Source organism: Pyricularia oryzae, chromosome 2 (genome assembly GCF_000002495.2).
Source record: "Pyricularia oryzae 70-15 chromosome 2, whole genome shotgun sequence".
Classification (NCBI taxonomy): Eukaryota; Fungi; Ascomycota; class Sordariomycetes; order Magnaporthales; family Pyriculariaceae; genus Pyricularia; species Pyricularia oryzae.
Genome location: NC_017850.1, coordinates 3326491 through 3351360, shown reverse-complemented (window position 1 = coordinate 3351360; position 24870 = coordinate 3326491). Strand labels below are relative to the sequence as shown.

The following is a 24870-nucleotide window of genomic DNA, read 5'->3' as shown; positions in this document are numbered from 1 at the left end:
TCAATACGGTACGTCCGGCCCCCGGTCCACCCGGAACGGTCCTCGTCGTGCTGTCGCTTTCACATTTGATCAGAATGCCAGGTGAGGCTCGCGCAGCGTCGGGTCACGGTGATGTTAATTCACAGTGAGAATGAATAGATTCAGGCCTGGGTTGATATCGACAGCCCAAAGAGCACGCATAAAATAGGGTGGATTGATGCTATAATGAGTTGGCTTTTAAGCTAGCCGGTATCGACGTATTCAAGCCCATTCTCTTGCTAAACTTGCTGCCAAAATCTTTGGTAACCTGCGGTCAATGCCTACCTTGGGTTATTCACCAATGTTGCCTTTTAAAAACTTTTAATACGTGCTAGAACGGCTCGATCCTCCACTGCAATCATGTGAGCCGGATGAATACTTTGCTGGGTTTTTCCAAATATCAGCCAGCATCCCGAAACTAAACGATCGGGCTCTGAGGTTCATGCATCGATTCCTTCCTGGCTGCAGAGTATGAGTATTCAGCTGCGCCTGAGGGAACTGGCCATAGGGGTCGTTTGTTGGATTCATCGGGTTCATTGGATCCACTGGAGTTGGAATATTTTTAGTTGGAACAGGCGGGTAGCCAGTGTCGACAGGAGGAAGGCCATAATCAGACACAGAGGGTGGGGGGAGTATAGGAGCAGCTGTGGCCAGGGGGATCACCAGGAGGCATCCCGCAAGTGCACACAGCTTCATTGCGCTTTTTTCTTTAATCGATTATTACTGCTGCCTCTTCGGAGTTGTATTATTCTGTCTGTCTGGGTATCGGCGGTTCGCTGTGGGGTTTTTTGAACGTATCTCCTGCGTATGCTCAGGGGCTACGAGCAGGGCAGCTGAGGGGCCCAACAATTCGGTGCTTATCCGTTATCGTCGCGGTCGCAAATCAGGACAGGTCTCTTTTTGTCCGCACGGGGCTTTTGTCTTGTAGCTTTTTAAGATTTGCTATTCCATTACAAAGTATGTACCGTAGAAAACAAAATACTTGGGGCGAGTCTAAAGGACATGGGTGTAAAAGCGAGCCCCCAGGTTTATCTTATATGAGGGTGGAAACTCCCCGTTCAGTCCATTGTCCGCCGGGCCTTGGCAGCTTACTGTATTTACGGTAAGGCCGCCCCGTCGGGGTTCTGGGATCCCTGGCAGGCAATAAATTACAGGGCAGCAGGGAAGCAACCCAACAATCTGACGGCCGCTCCTTGCTCTTGGGGTTTGAGTACAGTGAGTTCAGTACAGTACACTGACCTGAATGAACCCTTCAATAAGCAGCCATTTCAGTTCATCCTTCCGAATCAACCACAAGTTTTTAGTTCACCGCACATCTCGAATTGTAATGCGCGCAGTCGAGACGCAATACAGAGGACATGTATCTAGTCGTCTATTCGGTTGTGCAACTTGGCTGCACATTTTCATGTCAACATTAGTGGTTCCGCTCAGTAGCTGCAGTAAAATTCCGACCGCGACCTGCATGCATCCCTGTCCTGGGCTTTCACTTATCGGCAGACCCTTAGAATTCTTCAAGGGTTCAAACCTTCCATCGAGCTCGCCAAGAACTGCTGAGTGCTCCTTTACCCTTTGGTGACGAGGCGCAGCAGTATCATTACTCCGTTCAGGCATCTCAACCCGCCTATGTCCAACACGTCTTTAGTGCTTTCTTTTTTTTACTGTAAACGTAACAAGCCAAGATCATCGTCAGCATCGGCGATAATCACTCTCGACATGGAATAAGCTTAAACTTATTCCAGGGTCCCAGGCTGGGCCAAGATGATCGTTTTTTTGTGTGCACTTACCACATCTATCCACCGAGCCATCCACTTGTCGACGGCAGCCTTTGCCTCGTCGACGAGTCCAAGCTCTATGATCGTGGTTGATAACATTAGTACCGAGAAGACGGTTGGTGGACAGAATAATTGCCGAGGGACGAAACTGGACATACCGAGCATGAGCTGCACCGATCCACGAATGCCAGACTCGAGCGCCGAAGCAACCCAGGCGTGAGTATACGAAGTGTGTTCTCCGACAAAGATCATCTAGAAGCCCCGCCCAACGCACCGGTTAGTTTTGGTTTCATTCACCCCACCAACATGGCTACTACTCCCGCACACGACTTACGTTGCTGTGAGTCTTGAAGTACTCGGGAATGTACAGCTCCATCTGTCCCGCCATCGGACTCGTGTAGGCCCCGATGCGAAACTCATTGTGGTGTGAACAGACTCTGCGGAAGTTGCCCGTGTACTGCTCGCGCGCCACGTCGCCGTGTATCTCGACCATGATGTCGACGGCCTTTTGTACGTGCTCCTCCTCCGAGAGCGAGCCCTGGTGCAGTGACGTCCTTTCAAAGTTGTAGGACGCCAGGATTGAGGCCGGACCGGTGCCGTTGAGGTTGTAGGATCTGGTGCTTCGAATTAGTGACAAAGATCTTGTGGTGTTTATTTGGAATCTTTTCCATAATGCTTGCTGGGTGGGTTTGCTTGGCAAAAAACAAAAAGTCATAGGGAGCTTACGGATAGCAAACCGATTCGAAGCCAGGGATGTCTGTCGTTGTCGAGCAGCCACCATAGATGGGGTTCTCAAACTTTTCCCAGAACCGCGTCTTGTACTCGAGTGCTATCTTGCAGGCGGGAACAGATGGCAAGGTTCGGATGGCATTTTCGAGGGTGGATCCAAGCTCTAGATGAAACGTCGGAGATGTCAGCTTGGTGTTTTCTCAAAAAAAAAAAAAAAAAAAGAAAAAAAAGCCATATAGAATAAGTGGTGGTCGCAGACGTACTCGGAAGCCTCCAGTTGGCCATGACGACAAACGGGACGGCCATGACGGCGTAGTCGTAGGATGCACTCTGCAGCTCGCCTCCCGCACCCTTCCACTGCAGCGTGACCTCCTTGTTCTCCTCCGAGAAGCTGACGCGCTCGATCTTGCGGTTGAGCTGCAGGTCCTTTTCCACGTGCGGGGCGAAAGACTTTGGCAGCCGGCTCAGACCGCCGTCGATGGTCTTCCAGCTGCTGGACGAGAAGTAGACGCTTTCGTAGAGCTTTGTGTGTTTTGCACGGTCAGTATATTGTTCATACCCCGATTCAATATTCTGGTCAAACTTACTGTGGACCAAAAGGTGCCGCTGGAGCTGCCAAAGAAGGAGGGGAGGACGGCGTCGGTGGCGTTCAGGGATGCCTCTAGGTGGTGCTTGAAGTAGGCGTAGATACTCCATTGATCACCGGGAAGTCCGCCGAGGCCATCCTCTTTGAGTTCATGTCAGTGGTGAATAGAATAAAATGAAGAGCTACAAAAACAGGCTCTCTACTCACTGATCCAGTTCTTGTAGGCCTTGAAAGAGTTTTTTGCAATCAGCTTGAGCAAGTCGTTGCTCCCGAGCACCTCGCTGAACTTGGCCAAGGCGGCAAGGGCCTCGGCGTCCAGCTGTGCCGCAGGTGGCCCCAGCGATGGATCCGCTGCCATCTGGGCCACGGTGGGCGGCAGTCCGGACGGGAGCTTGAAGCCGTCAAAGTAGCCGAGGCCGTTCTGCGAGGACTGGATCCAGGGGATGAAGGAAACGTCGAGCTCCTTGTTCGCGTCGGCATTGAGGCGGTTCATCTCGTCGGCCAGCTGGAAGACGAGCTGGTGGTCCGAAATGTTGTACAGCTCTCCCTCGATGGCGATCTGGTGCGGGAACCGCATCGGCCCCATCTCCTGGTACGAATAGTCAAACGGCCCTCCGGAGAGGTACTCCGTCTGCACGCGCCCGCCGATGCGGTCGCTGCCCTCGATCAGATCCAGGTTCGTGAACCCGGCCTGCGACAGGACCAGGTGCGACATGAGGCCCGCCATGCCCGCGCCGGCGATGGCGATGCGCCTCCCCTTGGCGGCCTCCGCGTCGACGGCGCTCACGTTGCGGCCCTCGAGCAGCTTGACGCCGTCGAACCACGGCCCGTTGGCGTCGATGCCGCTGGACGCGTCCATGCGCACGGGGTCGAGCGCGCGCCGGGTCAGCACGTCGCGCCGGCGCATGGCCGCGTGGTCAAAGGTCTGCGGCGCGCTGCGGCCCACCAGCAGCTGCTGCTCACCGCCCGCCCACGCCGATATGCACCCGCCCGACGCCACGTCCTCGGGGCTCGTCCAGACGAGCCGGTCGACGGCCTGCGCGGGACTCTCGGTCCTGCCGACCGTGTGGTGCGCCTCGCCGCGCGAGGACGAGTCGCAGGCGCCGTAGGTGAAGTCGATGGGCGCATCTCCGACTGCGTGCTTGTCGTCCACGTCGACGTGCACGTTGGCCAGGCGGGAGTTGAGGGCCGTGCGCGTCGACAGCCTCACCGGCAGCGTGCTCGGCAGCGAGGCGGCCCTGCTGAGGAGCAGAGCCGACGCGATGAGGTGCTTCATTGCGGGCGAAAGGAGGGTGGGGTTTTGCTTGTCTTTTTTTGTTGGTCTTGTGCAAGTAGCTCACCCGATATGCAGCCTTGTGCGCAAGAGACAAACCTTCCTTTACCAACTAGCGACAGTAAGTGACTGGCTAGCTCGCATGTCTTTCAATGTGCGCGTGAGCCATGAGGGGGCCATCGCTGGATTTTATATGAATGTCCATCTCTTCCTTTCAGGGCAGGTGAGTCCGATGAGTAGTCCCCGGCGTTCATGGGTTCGGGACCCGATCAACGCCGCCGTGGGGTGAGGGAAATGTTTACTATTGTTGTGGGACGCTAAGAAAGGACTGTGCATGCACCTTGATGGATCCCGAGCACCTGGTACGTCTGTAGGATGCATGAATCTCCGCCTACGTAGTAAAGATGAGAAAAGAGGCAGGTCGCTAGGAGTCAGTCTTGGCCGCGCGTCGTTGTGGGTCGGGGCTTTACAACGGCACGTAACCCTATTAAGTAGGTGGAATACGGAGCATTGGCTGATCCTGCGAGGGAGCTTTATATGTAGGGTTATAAACTCGCCTCGGCTTTGCTCCTGGGGATCAGCCGTAATTAACCGGCCGGATGGTTCCTGTCGCTATTGACTGAAGTATTTGTGACCAAAAGACAACCATCTATGGGGGTCTGGGGACACTTGGATCGAATTGAATCTCATCAGCATAAAAATAGCGCCCAGTTCCTGTTGCACCTTTGACGGTAAAGACACTCACTCTCGCATAGGCATTCGCCTTGACTACGCAGACTAAAGTGTGCAGTACCTAACCCTGATTTATGGTCAGTAAGTGAGATGATAATTGTGAGCAAATTCAGTTTGGTTGAAGTGGCCATCCTTTAACAGAGCAGAGTAGAATAAGACGAGACAACAGAAAACACTAAAGTTGAACATATAAATCACCGCTTGTTTGTATTACATGAGAAATAGAGCTATCCTGTACCCAAAAGTAGGAAAAACAAAAAGGAATAAGAAGCACAAAGAGAGCGAACAAGACCCGACAGCTGTCATCGTCATGGCCGGTAACCCGCAGGTTGCCTCCCGGTACCGTCCATCTCGACGGGCATATTCGGCCCTGGCACCTCGTGAACAACCGTCGTAGCTGCGGGCGCCTCGTGCAGGTTGGACGTGAACGTCGCCGGCGAGGCGTTGATGTGCGACTGCAGCGACTTTGCCTCGTCGTGGTAGGCGGGGTAGTAGGCCCCGGACTGTGGCGACGCCACGGCGCTGTGCTGTTGCTGTTGTTGCTGTTGCTGCTGCTGTACCCAGCCGCCAGCCGCCCCCGCCTCCGAGTGCACATCCTTGCCGCTGTAGTAGCCGTGCGGGCCGCCGACCCCTCCGGTGCCGGGTGCGACGCCGCTGGGCGGCGGCGGTGGCGAGACCGAGTAGTTGAGCGCCTCCTTTTCGCCGTGGGACCCGGCGCTGCCGCCGGCGGCCGCCTGTCGTCGCTTCCACCAAAAGACCAAGAGCGTGATGACGGCCGCGAGGACCGCCAGGGTAACTCCCACGCCCACTCCTGCCGCGGCGGCCGTCGAGAGTCCGCCGCCGCCGCCGCTGCTGGACTGCTCCGACTGTGGATTTGATCCGCCGTCCGTGGAGCCGGCGGCGGTGCCGTCTGTGCCTGTCGGCGCTGGCGTTGGTGTCGTCCTTGTGAAGGTGCCGGTTGTTGTTGAGGCTGGGGCGATCTAGTGAGGTGGAAATAAACATTGGTCAATGAGAGTTCTAGAATAGTTTAAAGCCCAAAGTCCTAGTTCTAGTTCCCTAGGATGAAAGCCTGTCTCTCTTTGATACGCGACTCATGGACGACAGGGGCCATCATCCATGTCTCCCAAGTGATATCAAACATACCGTTGACTGTTGCTCAGAAAACAAGGTCGAATACCTATCATCGTTGACGGGGAACCTGCTCGAGAAAACCCAATGCTGCGCCTCGCGCTTGTTGTCGGGCGTCTCCTCGATGCTAGACAAGTGTACATCCGATCCCGGGTGCACGTCGAGCCAGTACTTTGTGCCGTTGGCGACGGACTGGATCTTGTAGGTGCCGTCGCCCCAGTCGGATATGTCCCACTGCTGCGACTCGTCGGACGCGGCGGGCTCCAGGCAGGCGCGGGTCCTGCTCGAGTCCTTCTCGGCGGGCACGCGGCAGGCGGCCAGGTGCTTCTGCACTCCGGCCTTGAAGCTGCGCAGCACGTACCTGCCCGGCTTCTTGTCGTCGACCGGGTGGAGCTGCCAGTTGAGGTCGTCGGCTATCGGGTGCACGCGCATCCCCTCGGGCAGCACCTGGAGGGAGCTCTTGAGGTCCTTGTTGGTCTTGTCCACCCGCGTCTCCGAGATGGCGTACCATCCGTTGGGGTCGAACTTTGACATTGTGGGCGGCTCTTGTTGTTTGTTCCCTTGTGTTTTCTTTCTCTTTCTGAAGTTGTTGTTATTGGGGTTCGTGTCACACGTTGCTACTCTCTTGAGTACCAACAAGTCGGGATGCGAGTTGGGCGCAAACGCAAACAGACCAAAGACAGAAAAAAAAAAGAGACCAAAAACCGCGGGGAAGATTAGAAATCAGTGGGCGTTGGAACTTTCCAGTGTTCAAAAATAAACCAAAGAAAAGGAAAGAAAGAAACGAGGATAGCAGCCCAGCAAGGTTGAACGGATTCGTGCGGGGCCGAAATGAAAACCAATCTGACTACCGCCTACCTTGCCTCGCACAGGGCTGTGTGAGAGGGAGTGGGAGAGAGTGGTCAACTATAATACGGAGTATCTTTCCCGTCCCGCCCCCCTGCCTGACGCTATTCCACATCCGCCGTCTTGAAGTGGGATTGGATTGGGGTGGTCAGCTTTGAGCAACGAGTGTCGCATGCAGGTACTCGGTTACTATTGACAGAGTAGCAGTGGCGGTACTTGGCAGGCCTTGCAGGCGTCCCTCCGGCTGTCGCGCTTGGAAAGCTGCATGGCAACTCCACGGTGAAGCGATTGGGCACCCTCGAGGCATTCGATCGTCGCGGGCAGACACGCACGGCAGCGACTTTGGTCAACGATCCCATGATGCAAGTTGCGATTGACCAGCAACACGCCAAGAATGCCACCCGCGGAACGTCGGCTGCACGAAAACAGGGGAAATTAATTGATTTGGGGCCAGACCCGGCAACGATGCTCGTCTTCTCTTACGCCAAGCTGTCGAGAACCGCACCAAGGTGAGAGCCCGCAGACATCAGCTTTGCCTGAGGTGGGCCTTTGCAATAGACGCAAACCCTGGGTTTAGCGCCCAGTATGCCAGGGGTCCTTGCTAGCGGCTCTTGGCCTTTGGGATTGAGAGCTTGCACCCAAATATGACCCTGGCAGTCGGATTCTTTCTTCTCTTGCAGATTTATTCGTACCATAAACAGTCGGGTGCAAATGCAAAATGCTCGTGAGGAAATACCAACAGGCCGTGAAGAGTGCTGTTCCAACAATGCTTTCGGAAACCGTTGTCGGATTTGATCAACCGGTCGATGTGATGGCGTACAAATATTGACAGCGCCGTAGATCCACAAAAAGCACTCGTGAGATTTTCGTTGCTGATTTGGAATACCCAACTGGAACTGTTAATATTATATTAATACGGTACTTCCTTAGCTCACTCACACTTTTACCATCCTGGAAACGGCCAAGATCTACAGTAAATCTTGTCAGGGTGGACAAGGCGAATATGCCGGTTGGGTCATCTACCTTGTGCCGCAGTATACTCTGTCACTGGATGTAATCTTTTACTGATTGAAGATTGAACGGAAAGAATCAATAAAGTAATAGCCTCGAGGTGCAAACCAATTGATTATTTTCACACTCTGTGCCTACCGAGGCAGTGTTTGTCGGTTCTATTTCCCCATCAACCGCAAAAGCTCTGCTCATTGCCTATTATCGACCCTCTTGCTATTATAGGTAGGAAGTACAGTACGTTCCGTCGATCTCATTCGTCCGTCACCGCTATTTTTACGGGTCCGTACCGGGAGAGGACTGCATCGAGGAGGCCGTGCTTCTTTCCTGCTCGGTAAAGAGCAAATAAGCAGTCAACAGGTGGAGCCGAGAGAGCAAGACGTGCCTACTTGAACAAGCATATGGCTCCTTGCTCAGCTCAGCCCCCACGCCAGTTTTCCAAAGCTCCACCGTCAGCAATTCCGTTACACTGAGAGGGTCGCTCATTTTTCTCGTCATTTGTAGCCTTCAAGCATCTGCCACTACGCAAAGAAAATACTTTGTTCAAGGCAGCAGCCGAGACTAGGCACTTCTTTTTTTTATGCCCAGGCGTTCTTGGTACACTCGCCACTCAACAAACAATCTCGAGGACTGGATTTTGACTTCGTTCCAGGCCATTCTATTCAAATAGTTGGGCATCGCAGCACCTCGAACCGGAAAACAATCTTTGCAGGCCGTAGGGTGGTCAGCTAAGATGAGCCTTTTCTGGATTTGGATATTTGCCGATGGCCCGCAAATTGTTCAAAATAGTCCGAGCCTGGGCAGGGGCAAATATGACACCAAAGAAAAACCAAGGCAAAGTGGTTTTCTCGGTCAAACGTTTTCGTGTGATCAATGCAAAAATGTCTCAGAATTGCCAAGCAGACTTGAAGGATTCATATCCAGGCAGTGAGTAGGTATGTGTGATATTCTACAAAACATCTATTGAAAGCTCGCCAATGCCAATAATGGCCACGCCTTGTATAACTGCGATATTTACAGCATCTAGTCTAGACTCCCCAGATATTATGTACAAAAAATGTATCCCAAAAGAGTATGTACAGGCCCCTCTAGAAACAAAAGAAAGACAACCCCCCACCATAGTTTCAAGCCTTCCGATCAAGGCTCTGCGCCTCACACATCTTGCTATACAGCCCTCCCATCCCCAGCAGCTCCTCGTGCGTGCCGGCCTCGGCGATCCTGCCGGCGTAAAACACGCAAATCAGATCGGCGTCCCGCACGGTGGAGAGGCGGTGGGCGACGGCGACGGTGATGCGGCCGCCGGCGCGCGCCGCCTCGGCCAGGGCGGCCTGCACCACCTTTTCCGACTCGGTGTCGAGGGCGCTGGTGGCCTCGTCCAGCAGCAGCACGCGCGGGTCGCGGACGAGCGCTCGCGCGATGGCGATGCGTTGCCGCTGCCCGCCCGACAGCTGGCTGCCCGACGTGCCGCACCCCGTCGCCGTGCCCTCGGGCAGCGAGCACACAAAGTCCCACGCGTTGGCCGCCCGCAGCGCCGCCTCGATCTGTTCGTCCGCCACGGCCTCGGCGCCGCCGTGCTGCTTGCCAAACTGCGCTGCCTGGTCGTCGGCCACGTCGACGCCGTAGGCCACGTTGTCGCGGATCGAGCCCGGGTACAGTGTGGGTTCTTGCTGCACCAGCGAGACGTGTTGGCGGTAGAGTCGCGGGTTGAGGTCGCACAGCTCGTCCGCGCCGTCGATGATGATCCTGCCCTTGGACGGGTCGTAGAACCTCTCCAGCAGGGCCATGGCTGTAGATTTGCCGCAGCCGGACGCGCCGACGAGGGCGACAAAGGAACCTGGTTTTACCTGTAGCGAGACGCCTCGGAGGACTTGGGCGTCTGGCCTGAGTGGGTAGGCGAACCTGACCTGGTCGAGTTCGATCGAGCCGACATTGTCCCTTGGTCCCTTGTTGCGGTTTTGGTCTGTTTCACGGATCGTCGGGTCGAGGCTCTTGATCCAAAAGTAGTAGTTGGCTGCGTGTAGAGCTTTGGTGAAACTGCTGGAGAAGGTAAACAAAATGCTGGCTTGCTGACCGGCAAAGAATACTCCAATAAAGGCAACGAAGAATTCGTAGAATGTCGCCTCGCCAAAGGACATGAGGCGGGCGCCATACCTGAAGAGTGCATCATTAGTATGCAACGCCTGTAAAACCAACCCCCGCCTCGAAAAAGAAAAAAAATGATGACGGATATGAGATGAGCTTACCAAAAGCCAAGGGCCAGCACAAAATACTCTGCCGCTTGCGTAAACGCAAACCAAATCATCATGACAAACAATGGCCTCTTCAACGACGAGCTCGCCCTGTCCAGCTCGGCCGTGTACTTTTGGAGCACCGATTCCTCCGTCGCGAGGGACGAGATGGTGCGTATGGCCATGATGGACTCGGAAGCCAGCGACGCGCTGTTGGAAAACCTGGCGTCGGCCTTGTTGTCCATCTTGGTCTCGAGCCGGATGCGCAGCCAGCCCGCCACCAGCAGCGGCGGAAGGCCAGCAAACACGCCCACCAGGCCCAGCTTCCACGAAACCGCGATGGCCAGGATCGACGAGCCGACAATGCTGACTATGGCGCTCAGCATAATCCCTAGGTTGAACCCCATGAGCTCGAGGACGGATTGCGGGTGCGAGTCGAGCCGTGCCGTCAGGGCCCCCACGGTGTTTTCGTCCCGGTCGAAAAACTGCAGATCCTGTCGCAGGTAGCCGTTGAGCAGTGTGCGCCTGACCTTGCGGCTGAGGGTCTGGGCCATGATGTTTGTGGCCCAGCCGTTTGCGAACCACGACATGAAACTCGCCGCGGCAATGACGACAAACATGGAGGCGAGGAAGTTTCCGCGAGGTAGAACAGCCGTCAGGTCAGGGGCGTTGAATACATCGAGTGTCAGGGACAGGATGACGGCTTGGACAATGATGAGAGCACCTGTTTGCGGTGTAGTATTATGTTAGCAACTTACATCTCGAGAGAAGACTCATCCCTGGAGTAAGTATCCAGCGCAAATGCATCGTGACTTGCCTCCAGTGACGCATGTGATGAGCACCACGGCGTACACCCACTTGAGCTCCGGGCTGTCGGCGATCAGCTTGATGACCGTGTGGACAAAGCCAGAGCGCGGGTACAGCTCAAAGTTCTCGCGGTTCTGCAAGGCTGCGACGTGCTCGCGCTCGGCAGTCTTGTACCTGACGACGGACTGCATCTGCGCCACATCGTCCATGGCGGCATCGCCCTCGACGCCAACACCTCGCTTGTTGCCTTCGTCGTCGGAGCTGTCGACCGATTTCGCAGCGCCGCCCTCCACGCCGTCGTCGTCGCCCTCGGCCGCGGCCGACATCTTGGAGAGCCTCTGCGCCTGCACCATGCGGAAATAGGCGCCGGCCTCGCCGCGGGCCAGCAACTCGTCGTGCGTGCCCTGCTCCACTATCTCCCCCTTGGCCATAACCACGATGTTGTCCGCGCCGCGGATGGTTGCGAGCTTGTGGGCGATGACCACGGTGGTGCGCTCGCGCGATGCGTTGTCGAGCGCCTGCTGCACTATGCCTTCGGCGTGGGGGTCGAGGGCGCTCGTCGCTTCGTCGAGCAGCAGGATCCTCGGGTCCGAGACGATGCTCCTAGCAATCGCAATCCTCTGTTTCTGGCCACCCGAGAGAAGTCCACCACGCTCTCCGATGCGCGTCTGGTAGCCCTCTGGCAGGGTCATGATGAAATCGTGTGCAAACGCTGTCGCTGCAGCCCTCTCGATGCTTTCCTTTTGCTCTGCCGGTGATGCCTTTTCCAATGGGGTTCCTACCAGTCCGTTCGCAATGTTCTCAAAGACTGTTCCGTTGAAAAGCACAGGTTCTTGCTGCACCAACCGGACGTTTGTGCGCAGCCAGTTCAGGTTGAGTTCGTTGATGGGCCGGCCGTCGAGTTTGACGGCTCCGGCGGTGGGGTTGTACCATCTCTCGATGAGGCCGATGCAAGTAGATTTGCCCGAGCCGCTCATGCCCTGTGTATCCGGTTAGAAGGCTGCATGCTCAAACGCGAGTAATCAATTGGTTGTTCATAAAAATAAAATAAAAAAAACAGCACTTACCACCAAAGCTGTTACTTTGCCAGCCGGAATTTGCAAGGAAAAGTCCTTCAACACATTAATACCAGGACGAGTGGGATACGCAAACGTCACGCTGTCAAACTCGAGAGAACCCTCAATCTCTGTCGGCCTCTCGCCAGACTTGTCAAAGGGGTTGATCTCGGATGTTCGGTCGATAAGGCGAAAGAGCTCGGCGGCTCCCGAGGCGGCCCTGCTGAAAGCTATTGTCGAGGGCGCAACAGAGGTGATGGAGATTGTACCCGTAATGACGCACATCATCACGCTGCACACACCAAAGATCCCACCGATTAGTTTAAAAGACAGCTAGGCAGATGACGGGTGGGCGACGTACGTATAGACGACTCCAACATTGGGCACCTCGCCTCTGGCAACCAAGTTCAGTCCCTGCCAAAATGCCAGAGCAAGACCCAAGTAGACAATCGTATACTCGGCGCTGAAAAAGGCGCCATAAATGGCATTCTTCTTATTGCCTAGCCGGTTGGCTTCTTCGAGGTATTCGTCGAACCGATGCATCAAACGAGCACGAAGGCTAAAGGCGTGCACATTCCGTGCGCTCGAGAGGATGGTCTCTGCGAAACCTGCCCCTTGGGCCTGCACCTTCAACACCTGGGCCTCGACCTTGCTATCCGCGCCGGCCACGATGCCCATAACAATGACCAGAGCCGGTGCGATGCAGATCAAAATCAGCGTCAGCTTCCAATTGGCGACAAAGGCGATAATAAATGCGCCGACAAAGGTGGCCAGCGCCTGGAAGACCGTGCCCAGCTTCTCGGCGATGCCCGACTGGATGAGCTTGCCGTTGGACGTGGCCTGCGCCGAGATGGACCCGGCGGTGCCGCGGTCGAAGAAGGCCACCTCCTGAGACAGCGCCGCGCGCAGATATGCGTGGCGGAGGTTGCGCGTGGTGTGGTAGGCGGCATACGTCGACAGCGTGGCGTAGAGGTAGACGCCGGCCAGGCGGGCGATTCCAATGTAGACGAAGCGCAGCGCGTACTCGCCCGCGCCCGCCCGGAACTGCTCCGGCGACGATGCCCCCGTGGAGAAGTCGCCGAGGATGTTGACGAACTGGCCCAGGACGAGGTTCGTCAACGCCATGGCGGCTCCCGACACGAACGCCCCCAGGAGTGCCACCGACAGCGTGACATAGTCGATGGGCCTGGCAAAGGTGAATATCCTCTGTAGCCGCGAGATTCAGTACCGTTAGTTATAGTGTGTTGATTGTGACTGCATAGGTGTTCACTTACGACGAAGCTCTTGAAACCCCCATCCGCCGGCTCTTCATCTTTGCTGTTGGCAGCCTCTACAGGCTTACTGGATGCTGCAACCCCCGAGCCCTTTTCGAGTGATGGTTTCTCGGTGCTGGGGCTGCGCCCTACGGCCGCGGAACCCATGATGTCTATGATTTCCTCCCAAGTTTTTTTTGACGTGCCACCTTTTTCGGACGGGGAAGAAAAGAAGACGTTGAAATGTTTATGAGTCGAAAAAATCTCAACCTTTAGATGAAAAGCTTGTCTCGATGCTCAAATCATGCTGATCAAACTGGGAGATGGCGGATTCGGCAGGTGTTATATCTTGACAAAAAAAAAAAAAAACACTGCATGTTTTATTCTAGACAAAATAAATGCAACATTAGTTCTCACAAAGAGCGTCCAACGCTTGAAAGCCAAGCAAAATAGCAGCCAGCCGCCTTGGGAGACCACACAATATCAAAGAAGCGGGTCTTTTTTTTGCGCAAGCCAAGAAGCACGCTGTTCGCGGACGCCGAGTTATTCGTTCATGACGAATACCCTTGAAAACTCCCCCCTCAATCCATATAATCAAGGAGACATGGATTTTGATTCCTTATCTTGAAAGATCTTCAAAATTGGTCACGAATTATTGGAGGCTTCCATCTTGGTGTGGCTTGGTTGTTTTGCTTCAAATGGCCACGACGTGGTTTGCTGAGCTTAAAGGAGCCCGCGGGTTCCCGCCCGTTGAGACTACTGCATTTGTACGCGGGGGAAAGACGCTAGGATCACCCCCCGCCAAATTTCCGCATCGACGCTAAGAAACTTGAGTCTTTGCGATACGGGCTACAGTACCCGCGGGCTCCGATGCCGTCATGACACTCACTCACATGGGCACGAGGTGCCGTTTGGTTCCACAAACACCCTAAAGATTTCAGCCGCTTAAACCAACGGGACGGGACGTTCGGGCACCGGTCCATGTAAGAAATTATTATATTTGGGATAATCACCCCGTCGATATTTCTGACATTAAACCCCCCTTTCCCTTTCGAGTTTTATTTTCGCGGGCTGACTTTTTTTTTCCAGATGATATGGATCGAGAAATTGATGGAAGCAAGAAAGCAAACGTCATCCCACGTATTGACAAAATGATCAGACCGACATTGAGTCACCTACAGATGCGGGAAAGATATGCATTTGCAATCTGCAAAACATCACACTCCAGGTAACGCCAGTAACCTTTTCCGTCAAGTGGATTGTGGGGACCGGTCAATCTGTCTAAGAGCAGGCATTTGGCTTTACAGTAGTCGCTCTATGAGTGACGCTGCAGAATGCCAGAGTATGCCCCAGTCTAGGGGCACATCATTTTCAGGGGTGCTCTCAACGGACAACACTCAAAGTCTGAACAAAACAGCCAAACATGGAAATAATAAACAATCTGTTGGTATGTATAAATCTACTAATACATCATCGCGTCTAGATATCTATGCCAAAATCTTGTGTTGTACACCTGTCAAAAAGACAGAACAAGCAAAGGCCAACAAAAGAAAAGCGTTTAAACGAGAGACGAGAAGAAACAAGCCAAAGACAAAAGAGAGAGACACAAACAAAAACAACAAACTTCACAGCACTGCAGCACACCACCACTCCCCATTCTCACCAAGCAATAGGCCTCCCATCAAAGTTGAGAAACTTTGCACTGTCGTCAAACCGCAGCGAGTCGATGACGTCGACCATGACCTCGACGCTCTCGGCCGGGTCCATGAGGCCCCTCCACTTTGCCATCTTGGTGACGCACCGGCCGGGGCTCAGGGCCACGCACGCGACGCCCTCGTCCTCGAGCTCGCGCGCCAGCGTCACCGTCGTCATGTTGAGCGCGGCCTTGGAGGCGCGGTACGACAGGCAGGTCCCCGGCCGGTTGCCGGGCCGGTTCTCGGTCAGGGACGCCATCTCGGACGTCATGTTGACCACGAGCGGCGAGCGGTCGCCGCCCGTCAGGTTTCGGCTGCGCTTCAGGTGCGGGAGGAAGGCCCGCGTGGTCAGGAACGGACCCACGCAGTTGATGCGGAAGCGCGACATGAGCTCGTCGGCCGTCGTCTCGAGGGCTGGGCGGTTGAGCTCGCAGACGGCTGGTTTGGATTGACTTTTTAGCCCCCTGTCTTTTTTTTTCTTTTTTTTTGGAAAAGAAAACAAAAAAAAAGGACAAGAGAGATTCGACTACTCACCACCGCAGTTGATCAGCACGTCCAGCTGCTTCCCGTCAAAGTCCTCGGCAGCCTGGTTGATCGAGTCCTCGTCCGCGAGGTCAAGCGTCATGACTTTGAGGTTGTTGGGGTTTTTGGCCTCCAATGCAAAGAGCTTTTTGGGCACAGTACTCAGGTCAGCTACGGCACATGACTTTTGTCGTGTGTTTATGCTAGCAGGTTGATGATATATATCTCTGCAAGTGGGTGGCGGGGCAACTAACCTCGAGAGCCTCGGACTCGGAACACTTCCGGTAGGTGGTGTACACGTTGAACCCGAGAGCAACGTACTGTCGCACAAACGCCAGGCCGATACCCCGGTTGCCGCCAATGATGAGTATCGTCAAGGGCAGTGGCTTCCTAGCCACGGTGCTGCCCGACTTGTAGCTGCCATAGTTGCAAGTCATTTTCGATATCTTGTTGGGAGGTCGTGGAAGTCTGGGTGAGGCGTGATATAGAGAGTGTTGTTGGCCCGATATATGCTTCGTTGATGTGGATGAATGAGATGCTTCTCGCTTTTGCTGGATCGTCTGGTGATATAATAGCAAAGACGGGAATGTCCGTGTGTTTTATAATATCTGATGCGTGATGCTTTTGATGCTTTGATGCTGTGATCCAATTGCATCTTCATCATCGGTTCGAGAGGTCCATCCCCAAGTCTTTATATATCACCATCTCCGGCGATGCAGCCAACCCAGAAACAAACATAGCCTCAAAAACAGTCCAAAAGTCTTCCAACGCCCGGACGCATGAGAAGCACAATACGCTGGTACCTAGCCAAGGAAGCTCATACATAGCCATCGGGGTGCTGAATAAACCACAGCTTCAAACATGGCAACCTAACCTATCCGTAGGTAATCAACCCACACAAAGCAACGTCAGGGGGAACAAAGAGAAACCCATGATATTAGACGTTACCACTGGTTTTTTTTTTGGGGTTACTTTGCAGTTCAAGGAACCCCCCTCCTAGACGTCGTCACCCCCCGCCCGGGCATTATTGGAGGACCCACGCGAAAAAAAAAGAGGGACAAGGTTACTCCATGCGCAGTGCTCATCCACCACCATGGTGCCGCCCGCCCCATTCTGTTTTCCCGCACTATGTAATTACTATGTGCCTGTCTACGGAACGTCGTAGGTGTATGCAGGTTACCTAAGCGGGTAATCATTCAAATTTCAGCCCAGGTCTTGGGTCGACTTGGCCTGCTTGGGTAAGGTAGGATGGAATGAATACATGGTGAGGCTTTCCCCCTTGGTCGTCAAAAGTGGGGGCAAAAACAAGAGCACAGCTTCCAGGCGGCAGCGAAAGGGCAGAATTTGGATGTTAAACCAGACAAGACAGAATACAGTTTTACCTCGTAGGAATACGTGGTACAAAAAAATGCGGAGCTGCACGGTGCAAATTAATTCTTTCAAACAAAAAAAGACAACAAACCGATGAAACAGAGCAAGAGTCAAACGCCCGTGTTGGTTGTGGAGTTTTCCGGGGTTGTTATTTGGTCACCCGGAAAAATGATCATCGATCGATTGATTGATTGATTGGGGGGATGGAAACTCGAAGACGATCGTCTGTAACTCTTTTGTCATGGTGAATAAGCAAACATCTACCTATAGAGGAAAACCACACCAAAGATTTGTGGAGCCAGAGCTGGATCCAACAGTTGCTGGAATTGCTTGCAAATACGCTGTACTATCTTATTATACGGCTTGATAATCGTGACAGATGCATAGGCGACTCATGCGCAAAACAAAACAAAAAAGAAAAGTAAAGCAACACCAAAAGAGTCTGCAGATATTCTTTTTCTGCCGACGACTATCGCGTCATGAGCATGCCCAAAACTAAAATAAGTTGCGATGACGCAGAATCGGACAGGCCGGCATATGTGACTCCAATTCTTACATGATTTTATTATTTTTTTGACTTTGGGACCTTGATTCTTTGTGCTTCGTATGGGAAATTGTCAGCTTCAGAACATTACGAATCTTTTTGACGTCAAAAACTTTCTCCCCCTGGAAACCCGGGCAAAAGCTCACGAGAGCTTTGGGACATCGATACAGCCATGTCATACTGCTGACATCTTTGTTTGGTTACCATGAGATACACGATTCTTTTTTTTTCTTGACCGCTTGCCCGGGGGCAGGTGAGGTTCAGCTGCACCGGTGGGATGCATGTGTCTTTTTTACGAAAAGCCACATGGCATTTTTGTCCGGAAGACACGACCGGGAACCTAATTAGGAAAAAAAAAACCAGGATGAAGATAAGACCTTTGTTTCTTGTAAGTGAAGATTAAAAAAAAAATAAGAATAAAATAAAATAAACCCCATAAAAAATACGCACAAGCGACAAAAAGCCCCCCGGGCGGCGGAGCCGACATGGTGCGGAGTAATCAAGGCATAGTTGGTGCATAGAGGAACCCCAAAAAAGATAACTTGTTTGACCATCAAAAGAATCAAATTTTGATGCCTGGATGGGGGCGGGCTGCGCTCGAATTCTCATCACAAGTAAAACTTGATGCCTCAGCAAATCGTAAACGGGGATATCTCGGCTGTACGGATGTATATATGATTGCCCAAAATACGTCGCATGACCACATGTCATAATCCATAGGGCTGCATGTTGGTGGTGGTGATGGTGGTGGTTGCATCGGCATCTGAATGCCCTTACGGTGTTTGCGTTAGCGACCTGCTTACCGCAGCATCGGGTCCTGGGCCTGTGTCACTTGATACCCAGCTTCAAGAACAAGCATGCCATGCAATTATCGTGGACATTGATGCCGAGGCGAGCATAGCCCCGATCAGCCGCACTTTAGCCCCCATTATCGCTTCTCAAAACCTGTACATGGCGCAAAAGAGGTAGTCCATACGCAGGTAAAATATCAAATAAACCAAACTCAAACTTTGAATAATGTGCATTATTTGTTCCGGTAATAAAATAAAACAAAAAAAAGACAAACAAGAAAATCCTGATCAAAGGATGCATGCCGAAAAGCCAACTAAAACACAAGTAAACGACATTAACCTCTGGGTATGGGAAGAATCTGCAAGAAACCGCCAAGATAATAGTGAACATCCAACCTGACAATCGTTCGCTAAGATGAAGCCTCGTAAGCCCACTCCCGCGTCTGGAGCTTTTTGATTACAGAGAGAAAAAAAAAACGACAGACGCTAATCAACCTGGCTGATATGCCAATGTCCAAATCAACGATCGACAGATGCCATAAAAACCTCCAGACAAAAGGTGGCTATGGCAGACGTGCCGTTCAGGCAGGCAACGAACTTCCGACTGGAGCTCGTATCGGCAGCCGGGACGGTCTTGTGCCCACCCCGGCTCGGCCCCCACTGGAAAGCTGCAGATGCCGTCAAAGCGGGAGCCGCAAGGCAACAATCGCGCGAGCTGTACTTCGCGCTCAAGCTTGATCACGTCCCTTGCTGGCCGTTAATAAGCAAACCCGCTGCTCTTTCTCCCAATAGTTTTGAACGAGTCGGTGTGGCTAACGTATGCACCATCACCGCCCATCCTGTCAAACCTGGTGATGCCAAGGTCGTTCGCGCCCGCAGTATAGCCGCTGAAGTAGAAACCGACAATGACAACCAGGTAGCTGAGAAGCAGGATGCTGCCCTTGAAGTAGTTGCTCTTCCCCTCGCCGTACATGTAGCTAAGCAGGAAGACGCAAAGAATAACAGTGACCATGTCCCATTGCGGGAACAGTAGAGAAAATGTATAACGAGCAAGGTCCCCCTCTGGCCCTTCAACCGGGGGTGTTGTTGGCGAGTAGAATGCCGAATAAAGAACCAGAGCAGGTACCTGCAATAGACAGACCTGCAACGCATATGCCGATCCGATTTCCATGGACAGTGCAATGTTACCGTTCATAGCAAAAGAGATGGCATTCTAATGAGACGGATCAGTAAGCTGCGCGGAGAAAAAATAACAAAGAAAAAAAAAGGCTCAAATGTTACTTACCAGGAACTCGGTGGTGTTTGGAACAAGTGCAAACAGGGTAATTCCAAGGAACTTCTCGTCAATAGAGTAGCCCTCGAGCACAAAATCAACCGAGTCGACCAGGATCTCGGCAATGATGGCGTAAAGAACAGTAGCACCCATGAGAATGACCGACGACTTGAGTCTGCTCCAGTTGGGCGCGTCGTGCCCATGTCCTCCACCACCGGCTGCTGTACTGTGGGCTGCATGCGCCTGAGCGGTAGCTTCGTCTTCAGTGGGAAATGTAGCAACACTGCGCAGAGCCGGAGTCGGCGTCTGCGAGGTCCTGTGCCCGGAACCATGTACGTTGCGCGTAGAAGTCGCCCTAGGAAGGACGGCAACTGTGGCCGCCGTGGCCGCAATCTCTGCTACCTGTTGAACCAAGCACTGATTCTCCGCCTCCGAAAGCCCGGGGATATGAACTCCGTGGTCCGAGGACATGCTTCCCTTGGGCGGTACCAGATGTGGAGTCGTCGCAGAGCCGTTGCCGCGCCCATTCGTCCCGGTAGCAGTGCCGCTGGACGAGCCGCCGATGCTGTCGTGAGGGTGTAGCCCAGCCTGCCTAAGGGAGTGGCCTAAAATTCGCTTGTAGGCGTTCGTGTCGCGAATGTCGGTACCGGTCGTGTCGGCGACGGAATGCATCACGGAGCGAGCGGGCTGATGGAAGTGGGGATGGTCCTCGTGTTTTTTCTCATCAATCTCAGTGTTCCAGATCACCGCTGCATGCGTACGGAGGGTGAACCAGAGACCGATGATGTATGAGAAGAAAAGCATGCATGCTGCCAAGTAACAGTAGGGGCGGACTGCCTCGAGATAGAAGCGATCGTCAAGTGCCGGAGTTTGGGAGAAGAAGCAGCGTCGGCAATCCCGTGCACGAGGGTCGTGAGGAGCGCCTTCAACAAAGCTGACGCAGTCGAGGCAGTTGAGCTCGTGAGTGCCGTATATCTGGTAGAACAAGGTAGGCCCGAAAGCTCCAATGACAGCGAAAAGAAGCATTGTCGAAGTAACACCAGCGGAGCGCGCGTTGAACCTTTGCGTTTTGCGTTTTATCGCACCAAAGCACATCGATAGCCCAGGCAAGAATAGCACACCGGCGAATATGCTGCCCACAATGCTGCCTTCCACAAGCTGGCCTTTGCCTTGCTTGAGCGCAACACAATACAGGAAAACCTCGACGATTGTCGAGAAGAAGGCATTGATCGCAGCGCCGAGACCCATGGACGACTGTGCAGAAATAGACGCCACTGCCTGTCCGATGAAGTAAGCCAGCGGAATGATGGAGAAGAGTCCTGCCACGAACAGGAAGGCTTGCGAAGTCAAGAAGTTATCCACATGGAACACTCCGGCCAATACAAGCCAGTCGAGGACAACAAACAGCACGACTGCCATGAGGTTGATCAAGAAGATGTTTGTGCCGTCCACCGTGTACTTCCAGTACTTGGAGCCCACAGCTCTGTAGGTGCACACGATTATGGTTGACGAATGTGGCGTGTCAGGGTCACGAGCCAGCGAGATATCCGACCCAAAGTTCAGTGCCAGCGGATGCCGCCTCAAGTGGTCTATCAAGAGCATGGTTACCTTTCCCATGGGGATCCAGAAAACCAGAAGCCAGCAGATCCCAGACACGATGAACAAAGATGGCATCAGAAGGAGGTAGAAGAACAAGAAGAAAATCACGCGGCCAATGGTCCACTTGCCACGCCCGAACAGGCGCCTCTTGGAGGACGGGAGATCCGAGTCCGAGCGATTGGCACTCCGAGCTGAACGTCCACCGAGGAGGCTGTCCGTCTCACTGGGAGCTGAGTCGATGCTCCTGCGCGAGCGACCGACGATGGATCGGTTGCGGTCAGGCCCAAAGAAGAGACGGCCGTACTCGAGGTCTCCACTCTGCCATTGCTCATATTCGCTGATGCTGCGCCCTTCGCCCTGATCCTCGTCCAGATACGCCTCTTGCTGCTCAAGACTGATGAACTTGCCAAATGGGTAGAACAGATAGCCTGCCAGGCCCCAGAGTATGCGCCCGTACTCACGGCCGCTGGGCGCGGCCGCAAACAGGAAGCAAACAACTGCTCCAATGAATGCAATGGCAGCCATCCACCATCCGAAACATAGGGTCCAGATCAAGTTGAACAGCAGAAGCCAGCTGCTTACCCGGCCGCCAGGCGTTGAGTGAATATCTCCCTCAGCCGTCTTCTGGACTGAACGATCTTTCTTGTACAGTGCAGGCTTCCATAGCCGTATACCGAAGGGATGTGTTTCGTTGATGGCTTGCTGCCTATCCTTGAGGGTAAAGCTCTCTGCGTCGCTCAAGTCGCCATCGTCATCCTCTTCACTAACGTGGTCCTCCTCGACATCATCCCCACCGTCGCTCAGGTCTAGGAGGTGCTCCTCATTGTCGTCATTGGGACGGTCCATATTCCCCCTGCTACTAGGCCTGGTTGAGTGGGCTTGCGGTTGTTCAGAGTCTTCATCCTCCTCCTCAACATTGCTCGTTCGCGAATGCACCCTAGACAGAATCGGAGGTGCTGCGGTACGCCTCCGCGTGGTTGAGTGGGTGTAGCTGCCTTGGCGTTGGGCCTCAACCTCGTCGGTGGCGTCGTCGACCGAAAAGACTTCACCTCGATGGGGAGCTTGCGTATTAGAGCTTGCACGACGAGAAATGGGTGGCTTCCTGGGGTTCAATCTTGCTCGGTCGCCACCTATCATGGGAGACCTCATGGCAGGCTGGCTTGATCGACTTCCCCCTTGAGGACGGTCGGACGTGGAGCCTTCTGCCTGGGGTTGCAGGTTCCCAGGTGTTGGTGAGATCATGCTGCCTGTAGCACGATGGTAAAAAAACCAATGTTAGCTTTCGATTTGGTCAGACATCGACAGCCGGAAGTGCCGACGTTGCGTTACGATGTGTTCGTGGCGTGGTGCACAAGACCTCGAAAAGGGTGTACCGGAGGGGCGCTCGTACCATAGCCAGCTTCCGGTCTTCTCCGGACGGTATCGGTGGACTGGAAGCTCTCAGAAAGACCATAATCTTGGGTGGATATGTTGGTACTAGGGCCTGTTTCGCGCCTTGATGGTGCTCGCGTGTCGGTTGGCGAGGGTGCATCAGACAAGTCGCTGTTGCGGCGAGATCTCGATCTCGACGACGCCATGAGGTATGCGGCTTTTCGGCAGCAAGCCGCGCCGGTGCTGATGGACGAATGACTTTTGGGAGGTGGATTTTCAGTGCTGTGTTGAACTATGCACTAAGAAGTCGCGAACTTTTGAGACAAGATAGAGAGAGATGTCGCAGAAACTGCTCGAAGCGAGATGGAGAATGAATGGGCAGTTGGAACGGCGCGCGGTGGACCCTGGTCAAGGTAGCGTAGCGTCGCAGTGGTATCAGCTATTTGCGAACTACAGAAAAGCGACCGTTAGTAAACAAAAGAACAAGGAATCCAATCCCAAGCCCCCGATCGGGTTTTGCGGAAATTTTTTGGCGTTTGCAGGTTTTTAAGCCCGTGCTCGCGAGACTTTTGCAAGATGAGTAGTAAAAGCAAAGACGAAAAGAGATGTCATATCAAGGAAAAAGATTGAAGTTGCTGGGATGAACGGCAAATAGTATCCGATCCGTCAGGCCAAGCTATCTGACCTAGGTAAGCCAGGCAAGGTAGGATGCAGGCAAGGCAGCAAAAGCAGTTGGCATTGGATGTCACGAGCCTGTCGCCGCTGGCAACTCGACGACTCCGCTGGCAACTCGACGACTCCGCTGGCGTCGTGCGGGAAGCTTCTACTAGGATCAGTGCTGTAACGCATCCGTGCCGCTCAGGCCGATTGCGAGTAAGGTGTTGGAGTCGTGCACGGTGCGCCGTCGGAGCCTATAACGGGACTTCTCGGTCTGGACCCCACTTCGGGCGTGCAATTTTCAAAATGACGACGGTTGGTGGCACGTAAACAAGTGCTTCGCTTCAACTTGAGACAGAGATGATTGACTGACAGCATAGACAACTCGACTCATACAATGCGCACGAGTGGTATTGATAGGGCGCTCAAATTGAGTCGAGTTTTGGTAGAGCAATAAAGCGAATGGTTTATTGTATACAACCAAGATTCACCAGCACGAGGGAGACCGCTCGTTTTGGGCCTCCGCGTGATCTTTAGATCTTGCGGCGGTTCGACGATAATATGTAAAGAGCCCCGCGATTTCAAGTCGGGAGCGAGGGAAGGTCTTTTGTTTGAAGTTCAATGTGCTCGGAACTGGCAGGATTTTGAATTATATATCTTCAAAATAACAAATAACTGATCACGGGAATATGACTATCAAAGCATCCTCATCAAACTCCCTGCCTGCTGATCGCGATGCGTCCGATGTGTTGCATGCGGATGGGGTGGAGCATGCTGTTCACCTGAACGAAAACCCCACGATCCCCGCTGGAGTTCGCTTCCCCAAGTCGACTATCCATTTAACCCGTTATCGTGATAGAAAACCACACACGATATCACGGTTTGACATGTTTTAGCGCCATTTTTGACGAGTGAGACGTTGGGCTAGCTGGGTTCGTTGTGATCCTAGTTCTACATAGTGGAATTGTTGGTTGGGCAGAACTAGCGCAAGCCTTGCCAAACAGAGAATGACGAAGATCTTTTCGAGCGGAGGAGCAAAAGCACCAGGGTGACAGCTTGATCTTGGCTTGCAGCCTCATTGCGGCCGGGCAACCCAAGTCATGCGTCTGCCGAGTGATAGTAAGCAAGCATGCATATCCGGGTCATACCCGGGTCGGGCAGCTATCGAGGAGAATACTAGGGTATGGTAGGTAGGCAGGAATGTGATGATGTAGATGGTTGCGCAGTCCTGCGGCAGAGTACCTTTCGGCTCCAGCGGGAGTTATATGGTTGTAACCAAAGTGGTATGTTACATACCCCTAGGTAGGTAGGTAGTTACTTAATTGCCGGTCGTATTGCTAGTTAGGTTAAGTACGGAGTACGGGGTACGGAGTATCAATAAAATGTACAGTACTTCACTTAGTGCCATGCCGATTCTGCGGGTAGATAACTCAATCGTTGATAAGACGATAAACAGTTGGCAAATTACGAATTGAGTTCTGGATATGGACCATATAGGTAAATGCGAGTGTAAGTGCAAAACGCCAAGGTATGAGGAGGAACCATGTGACAGCGTGCCATACACATTGCCTTGCTTGCCTCTCCAGATGAGATGGTTAATTGAAGTCGAGACG

The 24870-nt window shown here is 53.4% G+C and overlaps 7 protein-coding genes across 7 annotated transcripts; 1 reads left to right on the top strand and 6 right to left on the bottom strand.

Annotated features, from left to right (window-relative positions):
- Positions 1-123: 123 nt before the first annotated feature.
- On the bottom strand, positions 124-919 carry MGG_15689 (uncharacterized protein). The gene has a single exon (XM_003714278.1). The coding sequence runs from the start codon at positions 712-714 to the stop codon at positions 340-342; it is 375 nt and encodes a 124-aa protein (XP_003714326.1). The 5' UTR covers positions 715-919; the 3' UTR covers positions 124-339.
- Positions 857-4855, bottom strand: MGG_15688 (uncharacterized protein). Its single transcript, XM_003714277.1, has 8 exons — positions 3313-4855; positions 3107-3246; positions 2783-3041; positions 2517-2682; positions 2125-2404; positions 1949-2042; positions 1803-1867; positions 857-1676 (listed from the first exon to the last, which is right to left on the bottom strand). The coding sequence occupies exons 1-8, from the start codon at positions 4379-4381 to the stop codon at positions 1674-1676; spliced, it is 2076 nt and encodes a 691-aa protein (XP_003714325.1). The 5' UTR covers positions 4382-4855; the 3' UTR covers positions 857-1673.
- A 309-nt stretch (positions 4856-5164) lies between these two features.
- On the bottom strand, positions 5165-7061 carry MGG_01383 (uncharacterized protein). Its single transcript, XM_003714276.1, has 2 exons — positions 6254-7061; positions 5165-6090 (listed from the first exon to the last, which is right to left on the bottom strand). Exons 1-2 carry the CDS (start codon positions 6770-6772, stop codon positions 5419-5421), a joined length of 1191 nt encoding a protein of 396 aa, XP_003714324.1. The 5' UTR covers positions 6773-7061; the 3' UTR covers positions 5165-5418.
- A 1958-nt stretch (positions 7062-9019) lies between these two features.
- MGG_14778 (leptomycin B resistance protein pmd1) lies at positions 9020-14168 on the bottom strand. The gene is made up of 6 exons (XM_003714275.1): positions 13457-14168; positions 12544-13388; positions 12195-12474; positions 11138-12107; positions 10336-11044; positions 9020-10243 (listed from the first exon to the last, which is right to left on the bottom strand). Exons 1-6 carry the CDS (start codon positions 13601-13603, stop codon positions 9217-9219), a joined length of 3978 nt encoding a protein of 1325 aa, XP_003714323.1. The 5' UTR covers positions 13604-14168; the 3' UTR covers positions 9020-9216.
- Positions 14169-14859: 691 nt separating this feature from the next.
- MGG_01382 (short chain dehydrogenase) lies at positions 14860-16580 on the bottom strand. Its single transcript, XM_003714274.1, has 3 exons — positions 15906-16580; positions 15664-15796; positions 14860-15567 (listed from the first exon to the last, which is right to left on the bottom strand). Exons 1-3 carry the CDS (start codon positions 16086-16088, stop codon positions 15095-15097), a joined length of 789 nt encoding a protein of 262 aa, XP_003714322.1. The 5' UTR covers positions 16089-16580; the 3' UTR covers positions 14860-15094.
- A 1875-nt stretch (positions 16581-18455) lies between these two features.
- MGG_01381 (calcium permease) lies at positions 18456-23403 on the bottom strand. Its single transcript, XM_003714273.1, has 3 exons — positions 22620-23403; positions 19643-22476; positions 18456-19570 (listed from the first exon to the last, which is right to left on the bottom strand). The coding sequence occupies exons 1-3, from the start codon at positions 22804-22806 to the stop codon at positions 19115-19117; spliced, it is 3477 nt and encodes a 1158-aa protein (XP_003714321.1). The 5' UTR covers positions 22807-23403; the 3' UTR covers positions 18456-19114.
- MGG_15687 (uncharacterized protein) lies at positions 23309-24061 on the top strand (the record flags this gene model as incomplete). Its single annotated transcript, XM_003714272.1, has 1 exon — positions 23309-24061. The coding sequence occupies one exon, from the start codon at positions 23309-23311 to the stop codon at positions 23585-23587; it is 279 nt and encodes a 92-aa protein (XP_003714320.1). The 3' UTR covers positions 23588-24061.
- Between the last annotated feature and the right edge of the window lie 809 nt (positions 24062-24870).

Excerpts from the sequence above, each read along its gene's own strand:
- MGG_15689 (XM_003714278.1), bottom strand. The coding sequence starts at position 714 with ATGAAGCTGTGTGCACTTGCGGGATGCCTCCTGGTGATCCCCCTGGCC.
- MGG_15688 (XM_003714277.1), bottom strand. The coding sequence starts at position 4,381 with ATGAAGCACCTCATCGCGTCGGCTCTGCTCCTCAGCAGGGCCGCCTCG. Across the intron at positions 3,247-3,312 it reads GGCCTACAAGAACTGGATCA|AGGATGGCCTCGGCGGACTT; the intron begins GTGAGTAGAGAG and ends ATGAACTCAAAG. Across the intron at positions 2,683-2,782 it reads GGCCAACTGGAGGCTTCCGA|AGCTTGGATCCACCCTCGAA; the intron begins GTACGTCTGCGA and ends CGTTTCATCTAG.
- MGG_01383 (XM_003714276.1), bottom strand. The coding sequence starts at position 6,772 with ATGTCAAAGTTCGACCCCAACGGATGGTACGCCATCTCGGAGACGCGG. Across the intron at positions 6,091-6,253 it reads TTTCTGAGCAACAGTCAACG|ATCGCCCCAGCCTCAACAAC; the intron begins GTATGTTTGATA and ends CCACCTCACTAG.
- MGG_14778 (XM_003714275.1), bottom strand. The coding sequence starts at position 13,603 with ATGGGTTCCGCGGCCGTAGGGCGCAGCCCCAGCACCGAGAAACCATCA. Across the intron at positions 13,389-13,456 it reads GGGGTTTCAAGAGCTTCGTC|AGGATATTCACCTTTGCCAG; the intron begins GTAAGTGAACAC and ends TCGCGGCTACAG. Across the intron at positions 12,108-12,194 it reads GCAAAGTAACAGCTTTGGTG|GGCATGAGCGGCTCGGGCAA; the intron begins GTAAGTGCTGTT and ends CCGGATACACAG.
- MGG_01382 (XM_003714274.1), bottom strand. The coding sequence starts at position 16,088 with ATGACTTGCAACTATGGCAGCTACAAGTCGGGCAGCACCGTGGCTAGG. Across the intron at positions 15,797-15,905 it reads CCGAGTCCGAGGCTCTCGAG|CTCTTTGCATTGGAGGCCAA; the intron begins GTTAGTTGCCCC and ends GTGCCCAAAAAG. Across the intron at positions 15,568-15,663 it reads CGTGCTGATCAACTGCGGTG|CCGTCTGCGAGCTCAACCGC; the intron begins GTGAGTAGTCGA and ends AATCCAAACCAG.
- MGG_01381 (XM_003714273.1), bottom strand. The coding sequence starts at position 22,806 with ATGGCGTCGTCGAGATCGAGATCTCGCCGCAACAGCGACTTGTCTGAT. Across the intron at positions 22,477-22,619 it reads AAGACCGGAAGCTGGCTATG|GCAGCATGATCTCACCAACA; the intron begins GTACGAGCGCCC and ends ATCGTGCTACAG. Across the intron at positions 19,571-19,642 it reads CAAACACCACCGAGTTCCTG|AATGCCATCTCTTTTGCTAT; the intron begins GTAAGTAACATT and ends CCGTCTCATTAG.